The following is a 26,422-nucleotide window of genomic DNA, read 5'->3' as shown; positions in this document are numbered from 1 at the left end:
AGAACTGCGTCCACGTCTCTTCACTTTCGTTGGCACAAATGGCAAAAGCTAGTGAAAATATTTGTCCGTTGGCATCTACAGCAACTGCAATCAAAAGCTTAATATCATATTTTCCATAGACATGAGTACCGTCTATGGAAATTACAGGACGGCAATGCACAAAACCATCAATTGCTGGTTTAAATAACCAAAATACATAGTTGAATATATCTTTCGGTCTGTCCGGACTTCGCTCACGCCTCCATTCAACAACAGTCCCGGGGTTAAAGTGTTGCAGTGCAGCCATGTACCTGGGCAGATTTGAAAAAGACTTATCCCAGTCGCCATAAATAAGTTCAAAGGCATGCCTTTCTTTTGGTTATAGTACAACCATACTCCTGGTGGACGGCTGTAATATACTCTTTAATCTTGAACCTAATGGACACTTCCAAAAATGGAATCAAGACAAGGGAAATCAAGTCCACATCCAAGTTGAAGTGATTCTCATTGAATGTGTCCATTTCACATCTGTGCTCGCTAATAAATTTATCCACTTTCCACAAACCTGATTTCTTCTTTGTGGCACGCAGCATCCAGTGACAACCCATAAAACACCTACGGCATACAACCTTGTATTTCTCCGTAGTTGACTCACTTACCGTCATCTCACGACACTCCCTTATACTGTAGATTTTTACAGCCCTAACTAGGCGAGCTTTATCGGGGAAATACATGCCCTTTGTAAAAACAGCCGGTCTAGATTCATCCCACATCACTGACCGTAATTCATCATCATCCCTTGTTAGGGCATCAACGTTAGGCATGCTTGGCAAATTATCAAGGTAGGGAATATTTTGCTCATGAAATGGCACGTGGGACTCATACACTCTTGGTCTAGCGGGAGGTGGAGGAACATGCTCCCTAGTCAGCTCAGGTTCAACATTCACTTCCTCCTCCTCATCATCACCCTCATCATGGAAGGGTGTCTCATCCCCAGACTCATCTGCATTGTTGTCATAATCACTATCATCCTCCTGACTTTGCGCATCTGCCAAATCACGAGTAAAAACGTCGTCTATGGGCAACTGTGTGAGGCCAGGAGCTTCAAGAAGCTTGTTTTCACTGCACAAAACGAACAAAAACCTAAGTTACCCAATACTCAGGAAAAATACTTTAGATATCGCTATATCACTTTACTTACAAATCGTATTGTCTTGACGTTTCATGATGGATATTTTCAGGTTGGTGATAACTCCCAGATGGACCACCGTGGTCTACGTAGATTCCAACTAGGGGCGAGGTCATAACTTGTAAAATTCAAATCCGAACGGTACCCCCTATAAAAAATATGAGTGTTAATACAAATCCAATTAAAACATGAAAAAAAAATCGCTAAAACGTAGTAAAATTGAAGTTTACCAGTCGTCTTGTTGATATATAAAGTGAAAAAATTATTTTCTAGTTGCTCATTCGCCTGTGGTGACAAGTTTAAATCAAGGCAAGCTCTTTCATCTCCAATCTGTCCAGCAAACGCTGCTCCAGAATAACCACCCGATGACTGGGGGTTATCCCTGCTATGCACGCCCTCATTACTAGGACGTCTTCCACCTTGACGTACATTTCCGATAATTTTATTACAATAAATTCCCTGTATTCATCCGGAATCCGCAAAAAATCTCTAAGAGTTTCATCATCCTCGATGTTAAACTCAGAATAATAAGCAAATCCCTGCGGAGTCACTGAATAAGGAAATCTACCGGTTACTTTAAGGCTAACCGAACGCCTCCGCTCACTCATTTTTTTACGTAGCAACGATACCAATGTATCGTACTCCATATTAAGCGGCAATTTAACATGAAACTGTGGAGGTGAGCTATACCTCACAGAGTTATTCTCCACCACAATCTCACCCTCCCCCTCCAATACAGTGAAACCCTTATTTTTGGCACTTCAGACATTGTAAAAAAATTGATTGATAAGGAGAAGAGAGAATAAACGTATGTTTAAAGTTTAAGTGTTGAATGAATTTTTATAAAATTGAAGCGCCTATAAATAAGACAAGTTCGACCTTGGGGTGTACAATTTTTCAAAGTAATTCGCAGTATTATACTGCGTTTTATGTATTTGAATTATTGTTATGTCAGTTAATTATTGGTGGGGCGTAAAATCAGCCTATTTCGCAGTACTGTACTACGAAATGTCATAAAAAATTATTTTTTTAATATTTCGCAGTTTTATATTGCGAAATGCCTTAACGGCAAAAAATCCGTTAAGCCAATTCGCAGTATAAAACTGCGAAATACCCATTATTGTATCTTTTTTTTTTAACATCAAAAATGTATTTTATATTCAAAAAATTATTAATTAAGTTTTGGAGGCCATCTCCAATCCAAGTCAATATCTCCTTTGACTTGGAACTTTGGCAAGTCAAAGGAGAAATTGTTCCAAAAATACGTTCAAATGGCGTCATTTTTGGATCAATACTCCTTTGATATCCTTCCTAAAGAGGCTTTTATAACATGCCTTGACAGTAAATTTACCATCATTATCAACATTCGACAACAATGAATCAGCCACCTAATCATCAAGAGAATTAGGTTCCAGCATTTATGCGATCAATCTCTCGGTCCTTGTGCTTTATTTATTATAACTACAAATTATAAATATACTGAAAATTATTTTTACATAAATTTAAAAGGATATTCTTTAGTTCCGGGATAAACACATAATTAAAAGCACATTGACGGTATCATAAGTTCTGCTAATTAAATAAAAAAGAAACAAATTAAATTTAATAAGAAATAATATAGAAGAAGAAAGGATCAATTTTTACGGACAAGAAATCGTTGACTGTTTGACCTATTCTTGCTCTCATATTCTTTTTGTTTGCTGAATCTTTTTCATTTGATGCCATAAGTATAATTTCACCGAACGTATATTTGCAGTCGATATCCTCATCATTTTTGGAACAATATCTCCTTTGATATCCTTACCTAGTTACCTTTTTTTAGATGTCGTTACCAATGTAATCCTATTAGTTTTAGGACATACCAGGTACCGAAATCCTAGATGTTAGACATATAATTCTAAGTACTACCAATAGTTCCAAAATTGATAAAAGGAGAGACTGTAAAAGCTAGCTTGCCAAAGTTATACTTCTGGCTCAAATGAAAAAGATGCAACTGATAAGAAATATAAAATAAGAACATATCTAGTATTTAGTGTCTTCTTACTTTGTGTCGGAAACGAAGAAGAGTATCCAATAAAAGATGATTTGGTTCTTCCTGGATACATGGTTATCAATCCCAATCATGATAATAGTGCATTTAATAAGAGAAATATTTCTTACATATGTTAGTGTCACCGTTTATATAATACACTAAGTTAAAATTAATCTTCTATTGTATAAAGGTTGATTTTGAAGAAAAATATGCCTGTCATGCTACTGAAAAACTTAGATATGCCAAATAGCTTATGTAATAGCACACAGATGGTATATAGAAGTTTTTGACAATAACATCATACATGCAAAAATTATGATACTGGTCAATGTGCTTCTAAGTATATTCTTATCCCTTAATTCAACTTTGGTCTTCCGAACTAAGGAATATCTTTTTGAATTTGTGTGAAAATAATGTTTAGTATGTTTTCTTATCACGCCGTTAATGTTAAAGCACAAAGGGTTACTAATATTAACAACAACAACAACATCCCACTAAAATCCCTCTTGTGGAGTCTGGGGAGGATAATGTGTACGCAGACCTTATCCCTACCCCAAAGGAGTAGAGAGGTTGTTTCCGAAAGACCCTCGACTCAAGAAAATAAAAGGACAAAAGGAGACAATGTTAGTTTCACCACAGAAATCATAGGAAAAATAGGAACAAGATGAAATCCAGAAGAAAGATGGAAAGCAAAAGCGATGGCTAGTAAATAGGTCCTGTACTGAAAAGCAAAATAGTAAGACACAACATTGCCACTGGCTATCTTAGACAAAAACCCTACTAGACTAGGCTCATAAAGGTACAAAGTAAGGCAAGACTCAACTACCTCCTAACCTACAACCCTAATACTCGACCTCCACATCTTCCTATCAAGTGTCATGTCCTCGAAAATCTGAAGCCTCGCCATATCCTGCCTGATCACCTCTCCCCAATACTTCTTAGGTCGTCATTTACCTCTTCTCGTTCCCTCCACAACCAGCCGCTCACACCTCCTTACCGAAGCATCTAGGCTCCTCCTCTGAACATGCTCGAACCATCTGAGCCTCGCTTCCCGCATCTTGTCATCAATGGGAGCTACGTGTACCTTCTCCCGAATATCATCATTCCTAATCTTATCCATCCTAGTGTGCCCGCACATCCACATCAACATCCTCATTTCTTCTACTTTCATCTTTTGGATATGTGAGTTCTTAACAAGCCAACACTCAGCCTCATACATCATAGCTGGTCTAACCACCGCTTTATAGAACTTACCTTTGAGTATCAGTGGCACTCTCTTGTCACATGGGACTCCAGATGCTAAACTCCACTTTATCCATCCTACCCCAATACGGTGCGTGACATCCTCGTCGATCTTCCCTCCCCCCTAGATAATCGAACAAAGGTACTTGAAGCTGCCTCTACTTGGGATGACCTGTGATTCAAGCCTCACATCCACGCCCACTTCCCCAGGCTCAGAGCTGAACTTACACTCCAGGTATTCCGTCTTCGTCTTGCTCAGCTTGAAACCCTTAGACTCAAGAGCCTGTCTCCAAACTTCCAGCCTCTCGTTAACACCGGCTCGCGACTCATCAATCAGAACTATGTCATCGGCGAATAGCATGCACCATGGCACCTCCCTTTGAATATGGTTTGTTAACACATCCATCACCAGGGCGAATAAGAACGGACTGAGCGCAGAACCTTGGTGTAACCCCATTTTAACTGGAAAATGCTCAGAGTCACTTCCTACTGTCCTAACCTGAGTCTTAGCCCCATCATACATGTCCTTAATCGCCATAATGTAGGGAATCGACACACCTTTTACCTCCAAACATCTCCAGAGAACTTCTCTAGGAACCTTGTCATACGCTTTCTCTAGGTCAATAAACACCATGTGCATATCCTTCTTCCTCTCTCTGTACAGTTCCACCAACCTCCTAACAAGGTGTATACCTTATGTAGTAGAACGACTCGGCATGAACCCGAACTGGTTGTCGGATACAGACATTGTCATCCTCACCCTCGCTTCAACCACCCTCTCCCACATTTTCATAGTATGACTCAGTAGTTTGATACCCCTATAATTATTACAACTTTGGATATCACCTTTGTTCTTATACAATGGAAATATGTTTAGTATGTTTAGGTGTTATTTCTTTAGATTATTATAGTTTTTAAATTGAACTTATCAGCCAAGTTATTTTGCTTTAGCTTATGTTTTCACATCTTATTCCTACGATTAAAATCAACTATACGTGTAAATTACTTATCGACCAAACTATTTTCCAAAGATTTATTTAAGGGGATTCATATAAATAGTTATTTATTATATATATGAATAATAGTTATGCTTCTATATGCAGATAGTTTATCCTTCTATTGGAATATTGAAGAGATGCACGAAATTGAGCTATTCTTGGTATCGAAATTGACAAAGAAGTGATAAAATAGAGAACATAACCAATATGACGAGAAGAGAAGACGAAGACAAAGTATACCCTCATTCGATAACAATTAATAAAATAATTAAACTAGAAAAGAATTAGAGATTTATTGCTATTATGTCGTCATTTGAAGATATTTTTGACTGTCCCTCGTATGTTAGCATTTGTAATTTTTTCCTAACCAGATTTTAGTCTAATTTTATAAATATGCAACGTGTGCTAGCATAACAGTTAATCCTATCGAGCATAGGTAAGAGTGTTGAAAAATACGATTTACCTAAATTTAATCAGGGTCCAAATGATAATGTGGCCTCATAATGGAGAAAGATTATTGGAGAAAAGGCTACATAATTGTCTGAATAAAATTTAAATGTACAATTAAAGATAAATCCATAACAAAAGCAACCTTTCAAGACTACATTGCAAAGAATCGATTCTGATAGAGCGGGCTTCTTCTTTGTAGATAACGGCGAAGGAACCGAAAAATTATTCCTATATTGTGCATTACTTGCAAATGTCAGATCTGTAGACATGATATTATTAGCAACAACAACAAGTAATTTAGCAATAATAATTTTACCACGGAATCGTACAACTCGCTCTAGATTCGATATGTCTCTTCAACAAGTGTAATGATCATCACAAATATGTTGAAACGGAGTGATGGTGGTACTAAATTGATTAAAAAAAATCGAAGTGGATAATATGGGATGAGCACTAATAGCAAGGCACCAGACAATCAAAACAGTTGACCTGAGTTTCAGAGATATAATGGATGTTGGTGAATCATTTGATGGAAAAGTAATAATTTTTTGAGGTGATTTCGGTCAAGTACTACCAATATTTGTAACATCGACGAGAGCTAAGATAGTAAATCCGAACTTGGTAAAATTATTATTTATGGCCTAAAATAGAAAAGATTCAGCTAACAAGAAATATGCGAGCTAGGACATATCCAACATTAGTGATTTCTTTTGTGTTGAAACGGAGAAGAGTATAGAATAAAAGATGATTCGATCCTTCTTCCAAAACACTTGGTTATCAAGCCCAATTGTTATGTAAGTGGTGAACAACACTTAATAAGAAAAATATTTTTATTTAAATAAAAAAAGAAGCCGTGCAAAGTACATGACAAGAAGAACTATCTTAGCTAGAAGAAATGAATATTTTGATGAACTAAATAAGATGTTGATTTTCACTTTCCTTGGTGAATGCAAATTATCTTTTTTTGTTGTATATCGGCAAAAGATGATATCAACAACTACTACCAGAAAGAATATTGTATAATATCAAATGGCCTTCCACTACACAGATTCATTATCAAGTTTATTATCTCTTATGTATATTAGTATCATGTATGTATGAAACAGACACCAAAAATATTTTTTCACCAATAGTCAAATTTGTAATGGGTTAGGTTCTAACTCTCTAAATGCTTAAAGAGTTCCTATTCAATTAGGAATCATTGCAGATTTAATTTGTATAGATTTCACCACATTCCTTCTTCCTCTTCCACTCAGCCATAGTTCGTATATCTTTGAAAGCTAACCGTCAAAACACATACTTTGGGAAGTTTTTAATTCTTTTTGACAGCTAAATTCATTTATTTTCTTTTACATGGTTTTGGTTCTCTTTGAGTCTTCTAATTAGGTTTTTTTTTTTTTTTTTAAAAAAAAAAATGGTTGTTGCTTTAACTAGACAGTTGAAGATAATCTTAATTTAAAATGGGAGTGATCTTGCATCGCATACAAGATAATTTTAAAGAAAACGCACTCATAATGATACTAAGAAACTTAAATCATCAAACGAATTATGTAATGGTACAAAGAATGGTATGTAGAGATTTTAATAATAACATCATATATGTAGTAATCATGATAGGTCAATATACTTCCAAGCATATATTTATCCCCTGAATTTAACTTTTGCCTCTAGAAAATGAAAGATATCCTTTTAAATTTAACTGAAAATAATTTTCAGTATGCTTGAATTTTGCAGAAGGGGAGGCTTGGAGCAATAGTAAAGCGGTCTCTGTATGACCTATAGGTCATGGATTCAGACCGTGAAAGCAGCCATTAATAATTGCATTAGGTTGGTTATCTACATCACACCCCTTGGGTATGTCCCTTCTCTAGACCATGCGTGAATGAAGGATGCTTTGTATAGCGAGCTACCCTTTTTATGATTATGTCTTGTAATGACAATAATAAAGGACAAGGGCAAACAATCCAAATATTGGATTGTATTTGGTGCAATATATTTTCTCGCACGGATAATTATATGGTGCACTTTTAAGAGGAATATCTATGCCGACGACAAAAGTTATGGTCATGATGGAGCACCCAAACTGTTAGAAGGAAACATACACAGACAATAACATTTACAGAGAAATTTTGGTAAAATATCACCACATTGCATATTTCTAAATTATAAGTAGATAGTCATATTATCTAACTAACATGATTAAATCAATCATTTTTGCAGGTTCAAAGAATGATGTCCAATCACTTTGAATTTACGTATTATATTACGTACTATTATTAACGTGCAACGCATGTTCGTAGAAACTAGTTCCTTAAATATACATGTGTCGACTCAAGCTCAAAGAGTCCTATAGTGCAATAATTATCGAATGCACTTTTACAAGTGAAGTTAGAGCTCAAATCTTAGCTTGTAGGCATATCTAGTATCCTCTCCTGTGTTTTACTTAAGTATTCTTTTTTCATTTGGTTTATTCATTCAAATTCCACAAATCTAACAAATTAAAATCCTTGATCTACCTTTGTCATTATAAGATTTTATATAATTAAAACTAATATCAGTGGATGATGTGGCATAATTCAATGATTCCAGAATTTTTTTATATGGAGTATAGGTATATATGTTAAAAATCACTAAAACTGCAAGAAAAATAATAATTCTAACCTATAATTTTTAATTGGTAATGGATTCATGGTAAAAGTCTAAAAGTTAAACCCATCAAATATAAATTCTAGATTCATCACTTTGAAATAGTGCACCCATCTTCTTAGAATCTCGGATCCGCGTCTAGTCAATCATAATCTTTTCATTAATGATAAATATGTTATAATAATTAGAACAAAAAACGTAGGCGTAATATGTAGATCGGAAGTCAAACATAGGAAGAGGTGCATATGGTTCGGAGCGAAACGGGTAATAAAAAATGAATAAATTATTCAACCAGATCCGACTCATATTTAATACGGATAAAAAACGAGTTAACCGGCGGATAATTTGCATGTGATCACTTTTGGGAGAATTCTTATCTAACTTGAGCAACCAAAAATTTGAAGCTTTACAGATGTAAAAGTTAGACCCATTGGTTATTTATTTTCTAAATGGATAATATGATTCTTATTTATATTTGACCCATTTTTAAAAAATTCATTATCCAATTTATTTTTTAATGGATAATTCATTTTTTTAATGGATAATATAATATGGATGATTCTTTTAGTGGAATTAGAAGATGAGTATTTCGAGTCATATGAATATTTAACTTTTTTTTAACCCCTCTCATAACCCAGAACAGACCGATTTTAATCGCTGGAATACATTGACACCTCTTAACTTATTAATAAAAATTGTTTAGACGCCTCAACTAGGACCATGACCTATCTACCGCTGGATTGAAGTTTGCAGCATAGCAGAGTTGTGGAGTTAGTATGCAGATTGGTTAAAACAGGGCAAAATGGCAAAATGCTCAAACACTTGAGAAAAGAGGTATGTGAAGTGTTTCTGTTACAACAGTCAATATTATTTTATTAAAAACGTACTGTAATACCACATGCCCTTGAAATTAGGTAAGTGTTTAACTCAACTAAATGTTGGTAGGGAAATTAGAATAGGTTTGTCAAAAATTATGAGTAAGAAATTGGATTGGATCATTCATCTCAAGTTTCCCTGGGGAATCATAATTTACCTGCATGCTGTGGAAACAATTTATTATTAATTGAAAACCATAGAATTCTGTATTCATTTTGTCCTCAATCTATACTTCTTAGTTTACAGTTTCTTTCCTTCTTGCTCCAAGAAGGGGATCTTATCACGACGTCTAACATCTTGTTTGGATGGTTGTTACTCATTGTATCGTATTGTATTGTTATCCCAAAACAATGTTTGTTTTGATTGTTTCATTAAAATTGGTTGTATTGTATTGTTAAATCCATTGTTCCGGAACAATGAAAAGTCCAATTTTTTAAACAACCGATTTGGTGTGGTGGGAGTGTTTCCTATTTTTCTTTCCAATTATACTATAACTTATTACTTCATAATTCTTTTTTATCCTTTTTTATTTTAACTCCAAATCTCCCACCTATAACCTACTTTGTCTTCATCCCTTTTTTTGCCCGAACTGCTGCTTCCAACTCCAATGTAAAATTGCTAAATTTCGTTAGAATTTGCATGAATTTAATTGCTTAATCTATTTATAAGACATATTTGGTGATAAATTAGTAGAAAGGGATTTTCTTAAATTATTTTATGCGTAATTCTTGATAAATTTTTATATTTAAACAATTGAGGGTATTTTAGTAAACTTGTCCGTTACAGTACAGTACGATACAGTCAAACCAAACAGCAAAATGTCATTTAACAATAGCTAACAATACAATCCATCCAAACGTTGTATTCATAAAACGATACAATACAATACAATACAATACAACACAACACAATACAAGACATTATAAACGATGGGTAACAACCATCCAAACAAGCTGTAAGAGTTGGCGCTGTGTGAAAAGTCATGTGTTCTAGCCGTGCAAAGTGCAAACAACGTCTTGTAGATATGCAAAGTAAGGTTGTGAACAATAGACCCAATGTGTTCGGCCCTCTCGCTACACATAGTGGGAGGTGAGTGCACCCGGCTGCCCTTATTTTTATATATCTTATTTCAAAATTTCTTCACTGATCATGGGTTGTTTGGACATATAACCTTTTTTTGTTAATTCAGATGCTATGTTCTAGCATCACTCTGGTGTGTTTGTGTGGCTCTTTCTCTAGGTTGGTATAAGTGTTTGTGTTTCTAGCTTGTAAAGTGTAAAATCAAAAGATGATAATAGGGGATTCTTAGTACTCCAATTGGTTAGCTACTTGAATTTTCACCTTGTTGGTGAGATCCCACCTTGCAATACCCTCCCCCATTTCCCCTTTCCCTCCCGCTATGTACAATGAATAAATTCCAAAAAGAAAATGATAACAATAACTATATGAGAGTTGTAACATTACCGAGAAATGGTGGGTTTCTCAGTGATGAATCTTTTGACTCACTCTTCATTTCAGTTCAAGGTTTGGGTCTTATGTGGACAACATATACTGAAGAAGATGAGTGAGTCTAAGAATTGGTTTTTTAGTAGAAATCATGATCTAAGGAAGCAAGAATCAATGAGCGATTTTTTCAAACATGTAAACTTAAGAAAATAGCTGTACAAAAATTTATTGTCACTGGTTGTTCAACTTGTGTGATTTCAGATTCAGCGATCCATTTATGTCATGTGACTTCAGATTGAGATGCTATTGGGAATTCCCTTTCCAGTAAGTCCAGTAGTACTCTTGTCACCAGACGCGTTTGGGTAGAGTAACGTATAAGGCATCTGTATAGGTCCTTTTCGGTTCTTCAATGTATTGTCATTGTTCCTATCCATTATTCTGTTCTCGATTTCTACCAGTTTGTCACGGAATCCCTCAAATGCATGTCGTGGTTGACTGTCAGAAGTCCATTCAGGAGTATCTCTTTGTCCAAGATAAATCTCATCTGAAGAATGCATGGATAACATCTCTATCAAAGAGATGCCAAGAAGAGTTTGGAACTGGGCTGTGATGGTCTTTAGGTAGGCTCGCTCATGGTTTGACTCAAGCTCAACATACTCAGGAGTGCCTGGCATTGGCATAAAGCGCCGGCTAACGGTTGGGCGATTTGGGAGATAGCCAGCATAAGGATACTGCCCAAAATTAACTGCTGCATGAAGAGCAGAAGCCACCCATATGATTATGGTGCATGTTTGGACAAGCTCAGCTCTTGTCTGCATCTGAGGCCACCATGGTTCATCTTTCAAGTCACCATGACCCACGTTGCGAACTTCTGTCCACCATGATTGAAGTTCAGAATCACCTTGGATCATGTCATCCGCTAAGTAATAGAATAAGCAATACTCGTCCACCCAGGTTTCAATTGCTGACCAAATCTCAAGTCCATCAACGGCGTAAGGATAATCCTCTATCAGAAGTCTAAGACCATGAGGCTGGCTTGGATCTGGTACTGCAACTCCTCTGAAATTAAAAATAATTGAGAATATTACATGGACAAGATGGATATGACATTGAATTTTAAGCTGTAACAACTAGTGGCCTACCTCTTAAGTAGATCTGCAGGGAGTGCCTGCTCAGTGAAAACCCAATTCTTATAGATGGAAGAAGACATTTCCATGGCATATTTGGATGGAAATACTGTCAACTCAAGTACTCCACCTGCATTAATGAGGATCTGACGAGCCAAAGCATTGATGTTCATTGTATCGCGGAAGTGAGGATGTAGAAGTTTATAGATTGGATGAACCACACTCAATTGTCTGTTTGCTGCTATAATAAATGGCTCTAATGCCGCATGGGTGTTCAACCTGCAAAGTAGAACGTAACAAGATTAATATAGCGAGGTGACCTGCTTCTATAGTTTCCACCTTTTCATCTGCTTTGTTAAGTAGCTCACCAGTGACTGACGAGCTGATGATATCCAGAATCATTTACAGCAACATAGGCTTTAGCCAGATGCCAGACATAGCCTTCAGCACTCTCATCATTACATGGGGTAAATACTTGACTGCTGGAACCATGTTTATCTCCTTGTGGGTGTGGTAAGCTCAGTTCGATTGCAAGTGGCTTCAATGTTCCATCATCTTGGAGTAAAAGGATGGTGCGACTAGCATAGATCTTATTGGATGTTGAGTTAATCCGATTAAGATAAGGCATAAGTGCGTCATGATAATCTAAGATGAATAGCCTGTTATACTTAATTGCCTGTGACCAAAAAAGATAAAATTGTAAAATATATAGAATCTAAAATGGAGACAGATGATTAGTTTCCATATACAAAGGACGCCTTGGTTTTATCTTCCTTTCTTTATGATAAATCACCAGAAAAAAAGAAAGAATGAGTATTACATCATCCACAGTTAGTCCATCCATGTATTTCTCAATCTGTTCCCTTGTGATTTTACTGGTTTGGTCGCCATATACTTCAGGATTTAGCTTGCTTGTGGGTGGAAATTCCTGATAGGCATTTAGTCTTTTAGTAATTTGCATTCAAAGATTACAAACACATAGAAAAGATAAAAAATCTGTAATTGATAGTACCTGTAGACGCTGGATAATCACAGGGTTGACTCCGGCTAGCATTTCACGTCCAAACTCTTCATCTGTGCTCCATGCAGAGTTATCTTCTGTAGTTTTTTTTTTGGAAAGGGTTCACAATTAATTTACTTTTTCACCTTAGGAAGTACTCAGAGGCTAAAGTAGTTGTGGAGCCAGAGAAAGAGAATAGATAAGCACCTTTTATCACATGAGGAATTGGAAATTTATGAAGTTGTCCTTTAAGCATTTCCCATGGCATGCTTTCCGTGGAGTCATCAGGAACTCGACCTTTATAGACTTTTTGTACATGTTTGAAGCTGCTGAACTCATTAAAAGGTTTGGCTAACAGAGATGCAAGCTGTGGAATTATGACACGACCTATTGATTTGGCACTATATCCAAGGAAATCCATAAATTTCACATGGTTGAAACGTTCATCTCGTGGAACATAAATGTTCAAACTCAGAAGTGGAAGCCGGCTCTCTAAGCTAGAATCTGTAACAGAAAACTTAACTCTTTCAACATGTTCTGTTAGTGGTTCTAAGACAACACCTGTAAATAAGATGACATTAATGTGTTTGCAGCCTAACCTCTTTTAGTCAGTGGACGGCCTGTTCTTCCCCTTCGGGGGTATGGATAATCCTTGCCCCCACCAATCACTGGTCGATCATGTCCTAAATCATTGTAGACTGCATAGTCGTAAACCCTGTCCCATTCCTCGAGTTTGCCAGAACCTGTACCCTGAAGATTAATGAGCTCCTCATTCCTGTATGGCCGAAGGGGTTCTGGTGTGTTGCATGCCAGGTATGTCTGATAGCACCAAACATTAGAGGTTTAGTATCTATCATCATCCAAAAATTTGAATTAACTCCTGTACGTACTGGCTTGGTTAAGTTTTAGTATGTCATTGTAGGTATAAATGTGAGATTAGAGACTTCTAGTTTCAGAGAACTCCAACTAGTTATTGAGGAATAGTTGATTGATTGATATACGTCTGATTGTCATCTATATAAAATCTCTGAGTTTACATAGCCTTCTATCCTATTATGCTTAAGGACTGTCATCTTAATCCTGTAATTCAGGATGTTCGGATTTTCTGCAGTAGGCTTTGAACTATTTGGAAGAGGAACACATCTTATTTAAACTTGAAAATATATAACTTTTTTTGTGTATCTGGAAATCATACAGTTAGGTTTAGCCTATCAGTTTTTTTTTTTTTGGCCTAGAAAAATTGAACGGCATTTCAACCTTACGTGTTCCCGTTGAGTGATTATAATGTTTTGCAGGCATCATATAGATCCCTGGAGTAAGGTTAAGAAATATGGATACCTTGTTGCTAAAAAACACCCGATCGTACTTGTAGCGATGTGCTGGATACACCCAAGAATTGCAGATGAAATGAACTTCACCATGTCCAGGAATATCTTCTAAAGCGACGGTCTTCAGGTAAAACTGGCTATGATGAAAGTTCTTTATAATGAAAGCACCAGGAAGACCTATTGAGTCATCCCACTCAAATGTAATATTGAATGTAGCTTCTTCCACTGATATCCAAGTCTTGCTGGATGTCCAGTCCAAGATTGCTGGTTTTCCCACCTTCCCTTTTGATCCATTTCCTTTAAGAATGAAGGAAAAAATTGTGCTTCAGCGTTACTCTACAGAATAACATAGCATTAAGGCTTCCAAATTAATACGACTTGATTTCAAACATACAAACGGCTGCAGAGAAGGAACTATCAAAGGTTTTCTTGTGGTATTTTTGCTTCTAAATGGGAGGAAACCGGGGAAATAAAACCTTTAGATTTATTCTCCTGCATGTTTTCGCAAAATTTGTTGGTGAAAATGGAATACCAGGCATTCAGAATTAAGGTACTAGAGGTTCGGGAGTTAAAAATTTGAAACTCCAGAATAAGAGTTTGTTACTAAAATGGCACCGGAGGTTTAATGATTTTTTTAACAATAAACTATGCAATAAAGGTATAACCGTTAAATATGGTAAGAATGAGGAGTGGTGCACCAACTGTGTTGGGCTTAAAGTTGGCAACAGAAGGAGCATCTTTATGCAATCATCTCTAACAAAAAACTTAATGTGATTAATACTCCACAGGGAGATGAAAATTCCATTCAAAAGAAGGAACTTGCATAACCGGGAGATTGATTGCATAAATGAGTTAATTCAAATGCTGGAACCTGTCTTTCTTGATGATCAGGTGGCTTATTCGTTGTTGTCAAAGGTTGAATGATGGTAAATTTACTGTCAAGGCATGTTATAAAAGCTTCTTTAGGAAAATGGGTGGAGTCCATGACTGTCGGCCATGGAAGTTAATCTGGAAAAGTATTGTACCCTCTAGAGCTGCTTCCTTCACTTGGATTGTCACTCATGAAGCTTTTTTAAACCATGACAATCTACAGAAAAGGGATCTCACTATGTACAATAGATGCTTTCTATGTGAAGAGGCTAATGAATCAGCGAATCATCGTCTACTGCTGGAATGCAGTTCTTACTTGCATATTCTGAATACTTGACTAGAGAGAAAACAATAGATGTTTTAATGATAAGAGTGATAACATTGCAAATGTAAAATCTAGATGCTGTACGGATCTTTATTTGTTGTGTGGGAAGAACATTGTATCTGACATAATAACTAACAAGTTTCTTTGCATCTCTTTGCTCAGCTTTAGGAGAGTGTAAATTACCAGGATCAGCATGGACAGCACTAATGAGCTGTAGGATGACGCGTTTGCCAAAGAGCTCGTGCATTCGATCAAGGAAGGCAGAACCAGCATCCTTGAAGTTCAGAACATTTTTCTTCCTCAGTACAACTGTCCCCTTGATCTTAATAGGACTGGTTTGTTTGCTAGAATCGCTTTCTCTTGGAACATCATGCTGCTTCCCGCAAACCATTTCCAGCATTTTCTCCAGTACCTCTGTACAACATGGTGGAAAGATCCCCATTGAACAAAATGGAGATACAGAACAAGTCCTAAAGATATGTTTTTGAGTTGAAATAAAGGAAATATATATATATATATATATATATATATATATATATATATATATATATATATATATATATATATATATATATATATATATATATGAACTTTTGTTGAAGCAAATGTATCCTCTGCAACAACAGTTGAGGCATCCACGTTGCGTATAATTATAGTTGCAGTAGACTTGTATATCGTTGGAATCCAAACTTGGATGAATTGAGGCATCCACGTTGGTGTTAAGAAATTCTAAATCTTAGCTGGACAAGTTTGACTTAATCCTTCAATATTCCAGAAAAAAATAAGAACGTGAAATGAACAACGTTGTTCATTCCACAGAGCTATGAATGTGATCAAGATCCGGTTAAAAAGCCTTTCACTGTCTCCAGATATGTTTAGTATTAGTATAGCACCAACATCTAATACGCTATACTATTTTTTAATTGCATGAACTTGTAACAGTGATATATATATACACTTTACATACTATTAGTTTTAAATATTAAAAGAAAAAAAGAATGAAAAGTTGCTGCAAGAGTGCTAAAGTTAATATGAAGAGCTGATAGTTGTAGAGTACTATTACTTTATGAAAATGGACGTTTGTTTTGTACATACTTTAGTGCTGTTTTTCTTGAAAATATTTTTTATGAACCAACTACCAGAAATGAGGAAATGACTTCCTCATGAAAAATGATTTTAGGCATACTTTCTTTAGAAAACGACCTTCTCATTTTCGGAAAGTTTATTTGTGTGACTAATTTGGGTTAAAAAGATGGGTTTCATCATTTATATAGTATATTGTTATTGTCTGTACAACTTGGATTAATTTAGGCAGCCACGAAGGATATAATAAAGACTAGTGATTTGTTGACCTGATCCTTCATTGCTGGCAATTTTAGTTAAGAACAATATAAAACTTTTTCACATTGATTTGACTGGCGAGTAAATATTAGTTTCATAGTTGATTTTTCTTGTCCAATAAAAACGTGACAACAGATCTATGAATGTGAAAAAGGATGAAACATATCCCAAAGCTTTAAATTATTGTACCCCATTATTAGCTTACAGATCAAGATCCGCTTAATAAGCTGATGATCATAAGCTTTCACTATCTCCAGATAGACTTCGTAATACTAAATAGTACAGCAGCCACTTCCATATGTCCTAATTAATCGCACGACTCTGTAGCTATATATTTCACAGACCACAATACACATTAAATTATACAAGTTGCAACTACTTAAAAAAATAGTAGGGAAAGACAAGTTGCTGAAAAAGTGTTAAAATTAATGAAGAAATGAAAGTTTGTAGACAAGTTATAAGTTGCAGCCTCTAACTACTAAGATTGCTTGAACTTGACTAAACAGGCTCTACTTAACAGCTCCCAAAATTTTTATTTGAAAAGGCAAGTGTGTTTGGTTGTTACTTTCCTTGAAAACATCTTTTTCGTAACAAACTATCAGAAAAATGAGGACATGACTTTGTATACAGTCGAGATCGAATGCCTTCGATCTATATATTTGAGAGACCGTCCGATGTCCGAGTCCGGGTAATGCCAGGTTCGAGCTCAAGGAACCAGACCCGAGTTCGAAGGCGAAGCATGGTGCATACCGAGGTCAGGCATGTTCTGCCCCGAAATAGTACCGTTATGGATTTGTACTAGAACGAGCTCGATTCCTACCACGTCCCCAAAAACTCATGGTGCAAATTACGGAGTAGGATCGTACAATTCCGAACTAGATGGTTAGACAGCTGTACTAGGAATATTCCCTACTGTAAATGGAAATATTCCTCCCCCATTATATAAAGGGGGCCCCAATCATTTGTAAGACCATCTTTTACTGAGCAAAGAATATACTCTCTACCTTTTTTGCCTGTTATTCATCAGAATTGTCCCTTAGCTTAATTATTCTTACTTTGATTTTATTATTTCATTGTTCTTACTGCCCTAAGCCACCTCGAGGTCACAGTCTCGAGGTCACTGCTGCTAACTAATATTGGTTTGATTCACTTCTATCTTTCATTTCTACTTCATATTTCTTGATTATTAATCAGTATTGAACTAAATCACATATTTTTAAAACTACAAATCAAATTTAATTGTTACTAGTATTTTTCGAGGTAAACAGACTTCCTCGTAATCTTAGTTCCGTTTTTATTGGAAAATGACTTTCTCATGAGAAAATATTGAAAAATTAGCTCATTAATTTGGATTAATTAACCGGACTTGTGCCCGATCGATTTTTCTTTTCGCTTTGCCATTATGAATACTCTTAGAATTTTCAGTTAGGTAGGAAATTTTCATATTTTATAATAAAATTAATGATAAATGATAACTTCATTAAGTGTAGATCTCAACTAAAGTGTAAAATATTTCAAGAATACAGTCTTCACATGAATGACTTGTTTTTTTAGGATCCTAAGATTATGTAATTATAGCTTAATGAAATTTATAGATATCTTTGAACGGTGGAGTAAGGCTGGTTGATTTTGATTTGTGGAAGGTTTAGATTTTAAAATTTTAATTTAGAACTCAATTCTTTAAGTTCATTTGTTTATTCTCCTTTTACAGTCATTCATCGCTCAAAAGAGTTTTGGTTCATTTAAATCTTGAGATCTTAAAAGGTTATTAAGATATTATTTAAAAATTCATGTGAATGGATCTTTAGCCATATTCTGTCATTGCATAATAACAATTATCAACTATCTTCATCGCCATAGATGATCCGACAATTACCACCGCATAATTATCACCACCAACCACCTTCACCATCAGCTGCCATCGTACAACCATCACCATCAACTACTTTCGCCAACCATCACTGATCTCCACTATCAACTACCTTTACCACCTGTTTTGACCACCATGCAACTATCATCAGTAACCAGTTTTATCATCAGCTACCATCATGCAACCACAATCACAACCACCATCATTAGCTACCTCCGCTAATCACTAGCAGTGGCAGATCCACATGAACACTTGTGGGTGCTCAAGCACCTATTACTTTTGACCAGATTTAATAAATTTGCATAGGTAATTTGTTACGATCCAAACCGATGAGCCACAACGGGCATCCGGTACCTTACTCAATCGAGTACCAACATAACGTATCTTTTCGTATCATACTATCATAGATAACTAAACCAGAGAGGCTGCCGTGAAATAGGTAGAATACAACATGTAATACCAACTTATACATAAGACATATGGGCCTCTAAGACCAAAATAACCATGCGTACACTGAACATAGGCCGACAAGACCATACAATCTTTTACGTACATGACATCTGTTTACAAGCCTCTAAGAATACATAATTTTCATAAAGGTCGGGACAGAGCCCCGCCATACCAAACAATACACGTCACTACTAGAAAAATGCAAATTTCCCAGGGAAATTTCCCATTGATATATTATCAGTGGCAGTTCCCACTGAAATGTAAAAAAATCCAGTGGGAAATGGAAAATATTTCTTTTACCTTTTTTTTAAAAACGTTCCCACAGACTATAGGTGGGAATCAGTTGGCGCAAAAAAGCGCGCAATTTTTTTCCCACTGAATCAGTGGGAATGTCATTAAAAATAAAATTATTAAACTATACCCAGTGAAACGGTGGGAATTCCGGATAAAAAATTATTTTAATATTCCCATTGATGCAGTGGGAAGCTCAAAATTTCGAACTTTGGCAAAAACCCGCGAGCTTAAAAAAAATTTCACCAAATATACCCGGGGAATCGGTGGGAATGTCTTTTTTTTTCGTTTTCACACATTAATTTAGGCGTATATCCTAATTTTTCTTCTCTTTTAATTTTCACTCCCATCCTTCTTTTTCTCTCTCGTTCTCTTGGCAGAAACCTCCATTCTTGCGCTAGAGCTTTCACTCATGCAAAATCAAAGGTAAGTGGCGCCTCTCTCTCTCTCGCTATCCCCCCTTTCTTTCTCCCTTTTCTGATTTTACCCTAAATGCCTAAAAACCTAGGGTTCCTCCATGCCTGAAAATCTAGCTTTTGTGTGTATGTTTGTGTGTGTAGTTGGGTTATTGGGTCCTGAGTTCATAGACCTATTTGAATTTTTCTTCTCCTTTCACGTTAATTTTAGAGGATTATTATTAGATTTTGAACTCGATTTAGATTTACGAAGCCTGAAAGAATTTTTCTTCGATATTGGATGTTAAGTGAAGGTGTATATAGCTGGAAGGTGCAATCTGTATGAAAGTTACAGTATCGATAAGAGCTATGCTGGTGTACTCAAGCTGGGACTGAAGTTAATTTCTTTATAACCCATTATATAGTTCAGGATGTCAAATTAATTCTGATGAAGAATCAAAATACTTGCAGGCCTAATTTCCTTAAAAATAAAGCACCAAAACTTTTTGTTCTCAACATTTAGCCAAACTTGTTTTCTGGTTGGTATTGTTGTTGAAACAAAAGAGCAGCTCAAAAAGATTAGCTACTGCAATCTCCTCACAATCCGTTCATGAATTACTACAATATGTTGTAAAGTTACCTTCAATTGTGTTTGAAAAATGCTATTAGTATGATACTCTAGTGGCTGCAATTGACAGTCATGGAGGCAATATAAATAGAGCCAAAACTTTAAATTAAATCTCATTCTTGCATATATATATTGAATACATACAATATTACTGGAAATTATCACATTCTCTACTTTTTGGTCTTCAGATTTAGGTGCAACACATTTACGTTTCAAGCTTCTTGCTTTTGTACCACTTGGCCAAAGACCATTTTACTCCTTTTGAAAATTATAATTATCAGCACTTTTTTTAAGTATAATTATCATCTCTTTTACTCCTTTTGAAAATTGGACCAGGAATTGAAGATACAAAAGTGTGAAAGAAGACAAAATCAAGTTATAAGTCTTGAGGTAACTTATATCTATCCTCCAAGTTTAAATTTATTTATGGATGATAACCAATGTGTTAGAATCTTGGTTTGACTTTTCTTGACTTATAAAAAGACGAATAAAAGTTAGTTCTCTAAGGTATATTATTCATAATTAATTGTAAACTAAGTGAGTTCTTTAGGGTATACTATTCGAGATTAACTATAAACTAACTTGAAACAAATAAATTATTATAAGTCTAATCATTTGTTTGTGTATATTTGTGTACTAAATGGAACATGAACATCGTAGATGGATGTACGATAGGAATCATCCTAATCGTTGTGGCTTAAAGGAAGAATTTGTTGAAGGTGTTAAAGGATTTATTGCTCATGCAAAAATACTTCCTGAATTTCGTAGCGAAGGAACAATTAGGTGTCCTTGTGTGAAATGCAAGTGTACAAAGTTGTTGCAACCAGAATTAGAAATGCGTGCATGAAACATAATAAATGGTGATTTGTTACTCTTTTCACAATGATTCTTGTTTTTATATAGCAATTGATGCAAAAAAATTGGAATGGTAAATGAAGAGAGGGCAGCTGACACTATAATAAGTGTCAGTTTGGGTATTCTTATTTCTCGAATTCAATCCAAGTATGGAAAAATGTGTTTCACAATTAAATTGTTTATACAATTAAGTTACAAGCCATCTTTTAGTGGAAAAAGAAAGGAAGTGAAACTGCATTTTGTCCTTAATTGAAGACAGTGGTGCAGCATATGAAGTTATATGTTAGTAAAAGATATACTAGTTTCAATAGAGAACCAACCTTTGCTTTGTCTGTCAATTTCAATGAGATTTTCTCATTTTGCACAGCTCTTTTGCCCCACTTTTTGTCTGCATAACATTGACCATTCCATTATCATGTTAGTTGCCTCAAATTGATGGAACTTGTTACCTTACACTGACCCCTCCTTGAATTTGTATGTTGCTATTTTTGGATATCATTTCTTGATAATGGAAGTAGATTTAAATGCCTATGTCAACTATTATAAAACATTTTTGCATCATGTTTTACGTAGGAGATCATTGATATATAAGTGCTTCAGTTTTGCATGATTTGCAGAGAGCACCACTGAATCACCTGTTGTTATAGTATTATTGGCATTCAACCTGTTTATACTTCAAAGCTTTGCTGAGAGCACCACTGAACCGTTTCATGGACATAGCACTTTAATTTTGCTATTTTCATGTTTTATTTAACAGGAAAAGTCTTTAAAAAGACCAGCTACTCAAGATGAGGTATTTGAGCATACACATATGAAGAAGCTAAAGGATGGAACAAAGACAACTTGGATCGAGCCACGGGCCGAGACAACCTATGTAAGATTTCAAGTTACTTTTTAATACTTTTCATTAATTAAATTTATTCATATAATAGTTGTAACTTTTTTGCAGAATACTTTCAAACAATCATTGGAGGAGTTTGTTCAAAGCCAACCAACTGATGATCAAGGAAAGCCAATCCAACCATCCCAGGAGGATTATATGGACTTGTGGATTAAGGCGGCTGGTGGCGTACATTAGGGAAGAGTATACGGCCTTGGATCAGAGTTTAGTTCTAGTCGTCGGTCTTTTGGATCTGGTGGCTCTTCTTCCTCAAGGTCCTCGATTAATCAGGATGAGTTTGAGCTATTGAATAGAAGAATAGCAGAGATCACTGAGTTGTATGCACAGGAAAGGGCTGCGCGGGAGGAGGAGGCAAAGCGAAGGGAGGAGGAGGCAAATCGAAGGGAGGAAGAAGATAGGCGGAGGGAGGAAGATGAGAGGCGGAGGGATGAAGAAATGAGGCGAAAGGATGTTGCATTTACACGTGTCACTGGTGACGTTGAAAGCCTCAAGGCCCAGCTAAACTACCTATTAGCATCTGGTGGATTTCCTGTGCCACGTTCTCCATCACGCTCTAACAAGACAAAGGAGTAGTTCCTTTTATTAATATAATTTTGGGTAGGACTATGTTGTTGGATGTTATGTATCAATTGGATAAGATTGAATGCTGAATTTCTTATTTATGTTAAGTTGCATTATTGGTTTCTAGTATTTTCAGTTTTTGTTGGTTGTTAATTAACGAAATGGATCGGAAGATGCTGATCTTTGTGTGTGAATGTTTAATTGTATTTAGGTTGGTGGTTGTATTTTTTTGTTTGGCAGGTGATGCAGTATATTTACAGCATTGTGCATAAAAATAATTTCCAAATTTCCCACGGAATTGCCACTGATTTAGTGGGAAGGTTCGTCATTTAGTTGCAGAACTTGCATATTTCCCACCGATATCGGTGGGAAAGTTCATACGATTTTTCATAATTTGCATTTATCCCACTGATATCGGTAGAAAAGTTCATACTTTTATTTTCAGAATTAACACATTTCACACGGATATCGGTGGGAATGTTCACACTTTATTTTTCAGAACTTGCATATTTCCCACCGTTATCAGTGGGAAAGTTCATACTTTATTTCCAGCTCCCTATGCATTTTTCCCACCACTTCCCTGGCTAATGTATTAAAATTAATAAAAATTACTAATAATAGTTCCCACTGATTGTTGGTGGGAAATTTTATTATTTTTCCTATTAAAGTTTCTCTAGGAAACCCGTGGGAAATTTCCCACCACGTTTCTGGGAAGATATTTCCCACCAGGCATTTTCCTGGTGACTCATTTCGGTGGGAATGCGGTGTGAAAATTCGATTTTTCCACCAGTTTCCCACTGATTTCGCCGTGGGAAATCCATGTGTTTCTAGTAGTGCGTCTAAATCATACTAACCAAACAAGCAAGTCCAAAGCAAATGGAGCGCATCAACATCTTCCGCTGAGCTGATAGCCTACTTGGAGGGCTCTCGACTTGTCTATTGGGACCTAAGCCGATTCGCTTAACAATCCCTCTAACATACTTCAATTGCAACAAAAAAACGTAACAGCGGATCGAAGTAGAGAAGAATCCGTATGATATTCTTGAGAAAAATTGCACCATACTCCCTTAGAATCGCAAAATCCGTTGCTATTATGATAAATAGTTTCGTATGGATTTTTGTTGAAGAACTCACGTTACTATTGTTGAAGCTCTCATAACTTACCTTTTTTTGAAGCCTTTCTCCATCTCCCCTTAATGGATTGAAGACAAAATTTAAGTATGACTAATATCTTTCTCCATCCGTAAGTGTCTTACTCAAAGTATATCAAAGTCCTTTACATTTTGAGATTTGTGGCCCCATTTGCATAATGACTAAGCCACATATATTCTCTTAATTGTGACACCTATTATGTGACTTGAAGAGTCACCAATTTGTCCAAAACTTGCTGCCACATTCTTGATTAAATTCTTATCCATAGACCTTAGTCTTCATCCAAAGACAACCACTAATTATTAATTAACTAGGTAATGTTCCATTACTCAATAATTAACCAATTACCCACATAATTAAGAATTATCTCCACTTACTTAAAATACTACTCACTTTAACATACCTTATACATCTTACTATCATGGTCATGTGGTACCTTGTATGGCAATAGTTCCTAAATACCGAGTATTATAGCTCGGATCGTATTTTTTTCCTCAAAATGACAACTTTCGGCGAAATTTATTTTCTTTGATTCGCTCACCCTCTCACTTCACGAATTTACTCATCACTTGTTTGAAATAGTACAATAATTATAATCTCACAATAATCTCATTCCCGAACTTACGTCGATTAACTTACGACGAAACTTTATCGTACGAAAATGCGGGATGTAACATCATTTCCTCCTTTGGACCATTCGTCCTCGAATGTTGACTGATGTACTTATCATTTTCATAACTTATGTCCTATGAACACTTTAGTACTTTCCTTGCCATCTAGGCAACTATTCTATGAATAATTCTAAGCGCCAGGGCTTTCCCCTTTTAGGCCTCTTTCCCACACCATGACTTGTGATCGAAATCCTTGCAATCTCGTAACTGTTGCTACCTTCTATCATGCAGCCTCTACGATACTGACCTTGTAACTGTGCCTATGCGACTCTTCTCTCCTTTTTCCTCCAGCTTTTAGCCAATCTCTAGGTCTTACTTTGTAAACATATACAGAGCTTAATAAGATGTCTCTCTGGGCATCTATAGGTATACTGAAGTTCTTCGCTCGGTACTTTGTAGAACTTGTGAATATCGTTATATCTTATTTTATAGACCTGGTTATCCATTCGTATGACTTTACTGCATCTACGTAGGTCATATTATACCATAACTCATACTTCGATTTATTGTTATCGAGGTCTACAACCAACTCCAGGTTACTCTCGTTGCTTATATTAATACTAATGGTCTAATCTCATCTCATACTATTGAACTTTTATCCATCTATTGCTGATTCACCTTAATGTTGATCCTTCATTTACCACTGATAACTTGATCTCTTATGTAACACCACCGCTAGGGCTCGCGTCTCATCGGGGGGCATCTGGAGTAATTAGATTGATCCACCTAGCTGTGAGCACGTGATTTTTGCCCTATATGAATTACACCCAAAGATTCAAACAAAATGATTTCTTTCTTTATTTTGCAATTTTGTGAATTTTTGTGTTATTTTTTGTTAATTATTTGCATTTATTTGTGCATTTTAATTCATACGAAAATATAAAAAAACATACATTTGGCATGTGCATTTAGGGTTTAATTTTACATTTTAGGATTAATTAGTAGCCAAATTGCGTTTAAAACAAAATGTAAAGAAAATGACAAAAATGATCCTTTTTGTATTTTTAGTTTTAATTTGTCTTAGTTTGCATTTAAATAGGGAACTTGTGTAATTGAAAATTGGGAAGTATAACTTTAGAGTCAATTTGAGTTTTGGGTTTTTTATTTTAGCATTTAACAAATCAGAAAATACAAAAATACAAAATAATTAAAAAAAAAAGAAGAAGAAAAGAAATACAAAAGGGGGCTGCCGAATTGGGCCTCGTTATTACTTATTTTGCCAGCCCAAACCATTTTTCACCCACGCCCAGGCCCAGTCCCCATTTACCCGGTTCACCCTCACCCCCACCAAACGACGCCGTTTTGGCGTCACCCAATTTGATCCCTTCATTCCTTTTAATCCAACGGCTCACGGCTTTTCTTGATTAATAATAAAAGTGTCCGAATAATTAAGCCCTAAACAAAACAATTATCGTCTTCCTCGTACTCTTTCATCTGTAACTCCGCCGGAGCCGCCGTCGGCGGACGCCACCACCACCAATCCGTCCCAAAATAACACCATGAGTCCCCCTTCTCCTCCTCTACTCGAATCCACTGTCCTTCTCTCTCGAATCTTGCCGGAGCTCGTCGAATCTTCGTTGGAAAATTTTCCGGCCACGACGACACCTCGTCCAAATTACATCAAACTAACACCATAGAACCGCCTAAGCCTCCCCTATCCAACCCCCTTAACCGTGTATCTCAAATATGGCCGGAATTGTTCGAATTTCAATTTGAACATTTTCCGGCCAAAACGCTAACTGCTCCAATTCCTACCAAATCAATGCCATATGGTTCCTGGTGTTCCCTCGTAATGAATT

The 26,422-nt window shown here is 36.0% G+C and overlaps 1 protein-coding gene and 1 long non-coding RNA gene across 2 annotated transcripts; one reads left to right on the top strand and one right to left on the bottom strand.

The window, feature by feature from the left end:
- The first annotated feature begins 9,117 nt into the window (after nt 1-9,117).
- On the top strand, nt 9,118-15,750 carry LOC109208422. Its single transcript, XR_002065165.1, has 3 exons — nt 9,118-9,370; nt 14,281-14,440; nt 15,671-15,750. It is a non-coding gene; the product is annotated as an uncharacterized LOC109208422 (long non-coding RNA).
- On the bottom strand, nt 10,826-16,007 carry LOC109208420 (probable linoleate 9S-lipoxygenase 5). The gene is made up of 9 exons (XM_019371527.1): nt 15,692-16,007; nt 14,324-14,610; nt 13,585-13,804; nt 13,193-13,489; nt 12,998-13,083; nt 12,806-12,913; nt 12,354-12,661; nt 12,001-12,264; nt 10,826-11,917 (listed from the first exon to the last, which is right to left on the bottom strand). Exons 1-9 carry the CDS (start codon nt 15,948-15,950, stop codon nt 11,149-11,151), a joined length of 2,598 nt encoding a protein of 865 aa, XP_019227072.1. The 5' UTR covers nt 15,951-16,007; the 3' UTR covers nt 10,826-11,148.
- Nucleotides 16,008-26,422: the final 10,415 nt, after the last annotated feature.

This window comes from Nicotiana attenuata, unplaced genomic scaffold (genome assembly GCF_001879085.1).
Source record: "Nicotiana attenuata strain UT unplaced genomic scaffold, NIATTr2, whole genome shotgun sequence".
NCBI classification, from domain to species: Eukaryota; Viridiplantae; Streptophyta; class Magnoliopsida; order Solanales; family Solanaceae; genus Nicotiana; species Nicotiana attenuata.
The sequence above is the reverse complement of the archived record's forward strand: the minus strand, read 5'-3'. Positions and strand labels throughout refer to the sequence as shown.